This window comes from Ursus americanus, chromosome 4 (genome assembly GCF_024610735.1).
Source record: "Ursus americanus isolate L20-20 chromosome 4, mUrsAme1.1.p, whole genome shotgun sequence".
Classification (NCBI taxonomy): Eukaryota; Metazoa; Chordata; class Mammalia; order Carnivora; family Ursidae; genus Ursus; species Ursus americanus.
In genome coordinates, this window is record NC_142130.1 from 97,060,644 (window position 1) to 97,069,107 (window position 8,464).

At 51.3% G+C, this 8,464-nt stretch overlaps 1 protein-coding gene across 1 annotated transcript in view; it reads right to left on the bottom strand.

Moving 5' to 3' along the window:
- HSF2BP (heat shock transcription factor 2 binding protein) overlaps positions 1-8,463 on the bottom strand; it is a 97,920-nt gene extending 89,457 nt beyond the window's left edge. Inside the window, exons 1-3 of the mRNA XM_087861836.1 lie at positions 8,324-8,463; positions 6,554-6,816; positions 5,748-5,898 (exon numbers count right to left, since the gene is read on the bottom strand). Coding sequence (XP_087717962.1) covers positions 5,748-5,898; positions 6,554-6,589 — 187 coding nt within the window. The 5' untranslated portion in view covers positions 6,590-6,816; positions 8,324-8,463. The remainder of the gene's footprint in view (positions 1-5,747; positions 5,899-6,553; positions 6,817-8,323) is intronic.
- Between the last annotated feature and the right edge of the window lies 1 nt (position 8,464).

Below are 8,464 nucleotides of genomic sequence, written 5' to 3' on the forward strand. Positions count from 1 at the left end.
CACATGTGGCTAACATGAATCACATAATACCTTCATCATCGCAGAAAGTTCTACTGGACCGTGCTGACACACACACATTTTAAATTACACAAAATAACTTTTTTCTGTTGCTAAAGAAAATCAGTCAAACCTCTCCCCACTGTACCATGGCTGCACCAGTTTATATTCATCACTGACGATCATGGAACAAAACAAGGCTGGTTCACATTAGTAACACCTAAACATGTATTTAAATAAATAAATTCTAAAAGGCTAAAACTAATGTTGCAGATTTTAAAGTGTCAGAAATGAGACTGCAATTTATGTTTGGCGTCGACAGGAAGTGTCTGGTTGAGTATCCGACATCTGCCACTAAGATGTAGAGTTGTTTCTGAACTGTATCATCTAACAGAGCAAAGGCAGCAGATGCATTTGGAAAGTGTTCTGTAGGACGGGCCGAACGGCTTTTCCACCCTCTCTCCAGATGAACCCGTGCCAGTAAGACAGGCAAGGAATTATTAGACCTGTGACTTCACTGTGAAACAAAAACGCCCAGCCCCACTGGCCTCAAGCTTCCAGATCAGTTTCATTGAAAAGCATCCTGATGCTGCAAAGTGAAATGTTTAAAAACTTCACCATATGCAATTCCTCATCTCTGTGATTTATGTCTTTTCCTTGCTACTTAACAACTAAAACTAAAAACAGAAATTGGACCCCTAAGACGGTACTGCATCTGTTTTCCAAAATTTTTAATATTACATTTTGTTTTCATCCAAACAATGTCATTGTACCGATTTTATAAGTAATGTTCTAAACAGAGTTTTCTAAATATGCAGAAAAATATAACTTTCATTTATTTTACATATTAAGTCACATATTAAATAGGATTTTACTTTTTAAAAAATAGGATTCTAGGGGCGGCTGGGTGGCTCAGTCGGTTAGCGTCCCACTCTTGATTTCAGCTCAGGTCATGACCTCAGGGTTGTGAGATCAAGCCCCATGCTGGGCTCCACACTCAGCAGGAGGTCTGCTTGAAGTTCTCTCCCTCTGCCCCTCCCCCACTCATACACGCACATGCATGCTCCCTAAAATAAATAAGTCTTTACGAAATAGAGGACTCTAGTTTAAAACAAATATTTTTGACACACATTGACACAGTGCCAACTCCGTCATTGTTAGACGAACAGATGCAAAAGGGTGAGAGACAAGGGGTGAGCTACCTTTTACCAAGTACTTCCAAGTCTCTGCTTTGCCAAGGTCATCTTACGGAAGCTTGAGGACACCATGAGTACCCCTATTTTACCAAGATAAGAAAGAATAAGAATTCAAACGAGGTCAGTCATACTCCAAATCTCCCTACACCTTTCCCAAATTCACAGAGTAACGCTGTTCAAGCCAGAATGGAAACTGCTGCATCAAGAACAGAACACTTTCTTCACTCCACCACGTATTCAGGGGCCCCTCCACCTGAAGAGGTCCTCTTCCCTGAGCCACATGCTACGCCATGCACTTCCCAAAGAGACTCCTGAGGTAAGCGTCACTGTCGCCATTTTACAGACAGGGGACATCTGAGAGTTCGTCCGAAGTGTACAGACCACTCCGTATTTCCACTGCCAAGCTCTGCACTCACTTCTTCACCAAGACTAGTCATTTCTTTGAGTGTCCCTTCCATGCCATCCACACAGCCATAATCCCACAGTCGAGTGAGTGCAAGACCTTCCTTGGTGAGCACTCTATCACTAATTCTCCTTCATCTGCCACCCAATTCTTCAAACTTATCCTCCACTCGGATACAAAAATCATTCCCCTGAAAATGTAATCTTAGTCGCTATTTTGATATCATTTCCATGGGGTAACTTCCACCTGCCTCTCATCTCAAATTAAAAACAACAAGCTACAATTATTTTGTCTTCTATAAACTACTGACATTTACTGACCTTGACTCTGCTATACCCCAATTCTTGCTCATGTATCAAGGAGAAAAACTAGCTTATTAGCCAGCAATCAACTCCGTCTCTCTCGTCTGTGACTTTCACACACGCCATCACCCCAGCTGAAAACACCTTCCTCTTATCCTTCTAACAAAGCATGCCTTGCTCCTCAATGCTCATCTATTCCCAGAAGATTTCAGGCAACAGCCTTGCCAGTATGATTCCAGATTCCACCATTTACCTGCCCGGATTCCTAAAGGGAGTTACTATGCTAGAGTCAGAATTAAGTACCATTCACTACTTGACACTCGTTTTATCAACATGCGTCCTTTAGGGCCTGAGCCCATCCAAGCCAACCATACCTACACTCCAAAAGAAGCTTCCCCTTGAACCAGTACAGTTGCCCTCTACTCTCTCCCTGCATTCATTCCTCCCTTTGTCACTTTCTAAGCTGAGAAGCATACACAAACCGTAGAAGCAAAAGGAGCTCTGATACTGGTCAAAGCCAAGAGACCTCCTGGACCATGGGGCCAGGAGGGCAGATGGATCGACGTGTCCAGCAGCTTTGCTGCCACCTTATGATCCTTGGATTGTCTCTGGGGGAGACATTCTCAAGGCCAGGGCTCACGTGATTTGTCTCAGAGGGCCCAAGGAAGAGTCACCAGACCTAGTCCTTACCAAAAAAAAAAAAAAAAAAAAAAGGAGGGAATCTTTGTTTTCCTTCATGTCACCCAAGTAGCAAAAATTCAACAGCCAAAACTGAGCAAAAGATGCCCTAGGAGGACATATTCTAGGCTAAGCCTCAGGCCAGAGAAGCAGAAGCCTTCAAGAGCCAGCTGAAGTTCCAAGTTCACAGTAAAGCCTCCAGCACGAGCATGCACCAAGTCCACTTTGTCCACTTTGATCCTCCCTTTCTCTTCACACCCAGGTGCCTATACCACACTAGTTTCATGAGCTAACAAGCAATTTAGAAAGAAGAACATGCAGAGACGGGGTGGGAAGTCCCTCAGGACCAAATAGTGGGGCACAGAGAATACAATGGGAGGCAAAAACAGGGGCCCTGCCCTCCCACCGACTTACACAGTGGGATGACAATGAAACGACTTTATGTGAAGGAACAGTATGGTGTGAGTCAGAGGTAGGAAAGTAGAACTCTGTCCTGCAGTTTGTTAGGCCGGGCCAACAGAGGTATAAAGCCAGCTGCCACGTTAACAGGAAACAATCTTTCTCCCAAGAACACGCTGCGACAGTAAAGTGTCCCAACGACCCCTTCCAGTGACTACTGATTTCTTATTCACAAAAAGCTTACTTTGTAAAATCCCAGACTGTCAGAAATTTTGCTGTTTGGAATTAGACCAGTAAAAGGAAACATCCTAGTGTCCCCGGCAGGATCAAAGTCACCGGGACAAAGGAGGCAGCCTTGATTTCTAGCTAGCTGCAGAGCTTCAAATAAGGGATTTCCAGCACAATGTTCTACACCGATCTCAACTTCGTAGTTTTCAAAGAAACAAGGCCTGGGTCCACTGCAGTGGGACATGGTGATGGCCCACACACAGACCTACCTTGCTTGGATTCCATCAAAATGTAGTTTAGTGCACTTCACCTGAATTCCACCCTTTCCCAAAATGCACAACAACTCTAGCTCTTTTGTTGACAAGTTGCCCACAGTTCCTCTGGGGTGTGGTCCCCCTCATGGCAACAAGCCAATAAACCTGACCTTGTCAGACTACGGGTGTTCCTGATGGCTGCAGGCTGATTAGGCTAGGACAAACATTGAGAATTTGAAACAATGGTGAAACAAGCAAGAAGAAATGCCAAGAAAGAGTTGGATACAGGACCCTAAATAAGCCTGGGGGTCTGGGCCAAACCTAGGGCCAGAGATAAACCTAGGAGCCCCTGGCATCAAGATGGGAACTAAAGCTGTATACGCGTGAGCTCGCCCACGGAAAAGCCGTGGAGCGAGGAGACAGGGCCCCAGGCCTGAACCTCAGGCAGCTCCACTAGCGGAAAGGCTGCTGCAGAGGACGCATCAGCAATGCAAACCAAGATGAAGCGGCCAGAGAGCAAGGTCCCACAGGGCCTGAGGACCGTGAGGCAAAAGCTCCTAAAGTCTAAGTCACCACAGATGCGTTTGTGGCCCTCACTCTCATATGTACCACAGTTTTGGTTTTGTGATCTCTAAGATTGACTCGTGCTAACCAATTCATGAGACCCTGATGTAATCTGCAGAATGCCAGCTTATTAATTTGCAGAGAAATATAACCACTCAGCACCGCTGACATACTCTGCTACAGGTCAGCACCTTCCTTCCCTGAAGATAAGTGCATGTGGGTGACTAGCTGCTCTCAGAAGGTCACTGGTTGAGCATGGGATCAGAGCCAGGGACTAAGAAGAAATGACCTGGAGCCACGGTATAACCAGTAACCTAGAGCACATCCTGCAGGGTCTCCATGGGAGACAAAATCCCAGATGTTGAGATTTGTGGAAAGGACTGCTTACAAAGAGGAGAGCAAGGGCTGGTGAAGCACCAAGACTAGCAACAGCCCTCCAAATGGAGGAATTGGAGAAAAACTGTTACCAGAGCCCAGCGAGAGCTGAGACTGTCAAGGAGGTCCTAGGGTGGGAGTTACAGCTGTGGAAGAAGCAGGAGGAAACACCCCAACCTCTCTCTCTGCCCATCATGCCTTCCACTGGTGAACCCTGCTGGCAGTCAGCAAGGAAATCAGAGGCAGGCAGTGTGCAGAAGTCCCTGTCCAGAGCACGCCACAGGGCAGCAGGGGGCGGATCTGAGCATTCCAAAGAGAAACTAAGCAGGACAGGGGACTGTGGTGACCCTGAGCATTTTCCCTTCTAATTGTGCATGGCTGCCCTCTTGACCACGTACATCTACACAAACCAGAAACATATACTATTGAATCCAGATACCTTCTTGTCTGCACCAGTGCTGGACACACACCCTGGGCCCCTCAGAAACACTTCTCCTAGAGACCGTGCAGGGATGGTGAAGGCCAATGGAGGGTGCTGGACCGGCCATAAGCACCAAAGGCTGATTTAACGGTAATTCAGCCTCAATTAGGCAAGCACAGAATCAATCCCAGACTCTAAGAACTTCAATAGGCTCCCAGACTGATACCTGACGTAATGGCTCAGGTCAAACCTCAAACTCTGAATGGACAAATCCTGGCAAATCTGGACTTAAATCAGTGCTAGAAACTGACGTGTCGGGGCTGGTGGGGCACCTGGGTGGCTCAGTCACCACCTCTGACTCCTGTTTTCGGCTCAGGTCAGGACCTCAGGATTGTGGGATCAAGTCCCCATCAGGCTTCGAGCTCAGCAGAGAGTCTGCCTGGAATTCTCTCTCTCCCTCTGCCCCTCCCACCCTCTAAAATAAATAAATAAATCTTAAAAAAAAGAACCTGACCTGTCCATTCACCTAGAAACAAGTAAATACACACCTATCTCTACAAACACATTTAACTCCATCAAGGTTTCCACATGGCAAGATCTTTAATTTACACAAGCACTTGAGTTTTAGAGTAGAGCTTTTCAATTAGAAGAATATCAAATTTTTATGTCAAGGATGAGAGGTGGAAAGAGAAGAGAAACTCCAGAAAACCGGCCACCCTTCCTCCACCGCCAACTTACACATGTCTGAGCAAGCCAATCCAGGGCGCCTCTCTTCCTTACCTCCCATCCGACTCTCCCAAATGTAATCATAAGGACTGTAACAGCGTTTAAGGTCTATGTACCACTGCTCTACAGTTGTTCCCGTAAGATCAACCTGCTGGTGCAGACTGCTGTCACCGTCGATGACTGCTAAATGTAAGTAAGACTCACTTTTTTCTACAATCTTTAATTTCTGGAAGCTTTCCAGCACTTCCCCGTTTAGTATTCGGGGTAAGAAGTCCCGGATCTGCATTACTTCAGTTGTCAGCCGTTCCAGGTCCTTCTTTCTGACTTTAACGAATTCCTCTTTAGTCCCCACGTGCTAAAAGAACAAGCAGATTTTAACACTGTTACATCTCTCTCCGGATGACTGCGGCCCGAGTCGGCTGGCTTCCTTCCTTTGACGCCTCCTGTTCATAAAGGCTTCAGAAGCACGTCTTTACCCACCATGCCCTCTGCTCTGCAGACTTCAAAGTGGGAGCCAGTTTTTGTTTTTATCTGCACACGAGGCCCTCCCCTGGAAAGCCAAAGTTGCCGGCGCTGTTTCTGTCCGCGCTGGCGCCCAGCTCCCGGGGAGGAAGCGGAAGTTCACGGGCTCGCACGGGTGCGCCGGGCCCAGCGGCTCGCAGGTTAGCCGTCTCCACCCTTCATGGGTGTCAGGCCACAAACAGAGGCCGGGCAGGCTGGGTGACCTTCTCCGGCGAACCCCGTGCACCGGACAGAAGCAGGCTCCAAGTCCGGGTCTCTCCCACCCCCGGTGCAGCGGAGGCCACAGCGCGGGGACCTGGGGCCCACGCTGTCGTGCACCCGGCGCTGAGGGCCGGGCTCGGGACACACCTCCCACCGTCGCGCCCCCTGCCCCAGCGCGCAGACCCCCGCGGCTGGCGGCAGGGGTCCCCGCCAGGCCCCAACCCCATCCCAGGGTCACCACAAAGCGCGGGAAAGCCAACGGTGGCATCCCAGGCCTCCTCACTGACCCGGCAGGCCTCCTCAACGCCGCCTGCCTCTCCCATGGCCGCCGCCGCAGCCTTGGCTCCGTGCGCCTGCGCAGCGGCGCGCCCTCTGACACCTCACGCCCGAAAGCGCGGGAACGCGTCCACGCCGGGGTCGGAAGACGGAGAGCAGCGAGGCTCAAACCTCTAAGAGTCTGAGCCGCATTCTAGGCCCCGCAGACGAGGGCTGGGGTCGTCGAGATCCCGCGTCGGCTCTCCTGGCTTAACCGGGTTTTTAAACTGGTTAACTGCAGAGTAGAAGGACAGTGAGACCCAAGTGCAAATGTCAAGTTAAATAAGTCGAACTGGACCTTTCCTGTTTGGCAAGGGACGCTACTCTAAGGGGCGATACTTTGAAGGGAACCGCCAGCACGAGGCCGGCAGCTACGCTCCATCGCTGGGCTCTAAGCTCCATCAGCAAGGCTCGAAGCTTTCTGACAGCAGGTTCCTCGTCTGCCCTGGACAGAGAGAGTCAGTCCAGCCAGCTGGCTAAGCAACTGAGACGACCACCATAAATTGGAAGATGTCACCTCCTCCATTCACTTGTCCCCACATGCCCACCAAGTTTGCAAAATAGGGTGCAGCCTGTGGTTTCAAATGTACTGGGTTACTACACAACTAAGACTTCGTCTGTTTCTGAAACTGGCGGGGAGCCAACAGCGCACGAGTCCCCTGAATGTATCCGAGGCCTGGGAACAGGCTCACAAACACCTGCTGTAAATCCCTGCCCCCACGCTGGGACCTGTACCAGCCCATCATCCCCTGCATCTGTCCTTGTACCTGACCCTGTCCCTGCCATCCCCTGCAGAGACCTGACTCTGACGCTGTCCCTGCCATTCCCGGCACTGGGACCTGACCCTGACCCTGTCCCTGCCATCCCCTGCACTGGGACCTGATCCTGTCCCTGCCATCCGCTGCACAGAGACCTGACCCTGACCCTGCCATCCCCTACACAGAGACCTGACCCTGACCCTGTCCCTGCCATCCCCTGCATTGGGACCTGATCCTGTCCCTGCCATCCCCTGCACAGAGACCTGACCCTGACATCCCCTGCACTGAGACCGGATCCTGTCCCTGCCATCCCCTGCACAGACCTGACCCTGACCCTGTCCCTGCCATCCCCTGCACGGAGACCTGCCCCTGCCCCTGCCATCTCCTGCACAGAGACCTGACCCTGACCCTGTCCCTGCCATCCCCTGCACTGGGACCTGATCCTGTCCCTGCCATCCCCTGCACAGAGACCTGACCCTGACCCTGACCCTGACCCTGTCCCTGCCATCCCCTGCAGAGACCTGACCCTGACCCCGCCATCCCCTGCACTGCGAACTGATCCTGCCATCCCCTGCTCCAAGACCTGACCCTGACCCTACCATCCTCTGCACCGGGACCTGCCCTGTCCCTACCCCTGCCCCGCCCTTGCCCCAGGACTTGTCCCTGCCCCGGGACCCGGACACTGGGGACGCTGGAAGGCGCTGCCTCTGAGAGCAGCAGAGGCTCAGACCTGGCCCCCATCAGGGCAGCCCCTCAATGGGGCTGTCCCCAACATCCCGCGAAAAATCCCAAGGACTGCCGTCCTTCTCAGTCCCCATCCCGCAGAGGCGGCTCGAGGAGTCCAGTACAATTAAAAACTCGGTGCCGTCTATCTCGTAGGTGAGCAGTCGATCGGATGGAGTTTTCGTAGAGTGGGCTTAAAGATTCTGGACCGCTGAAATTGGCCATCCGTCTCTTCCTGGAGAGGACCCAACGCTAGCTAACCTCGCCGCCGAACGCCGGGAGCTGTGGCGACCAACAGACAGCCGAGGCGCGAAGGCGCGACAGAAGCCCAACCGGGCGGCTCCGCCCGCAGCCAGGGTCTGCCGCGCTCGCCCCCTGAACGCGCTGCCAGCGGCGGCTGCC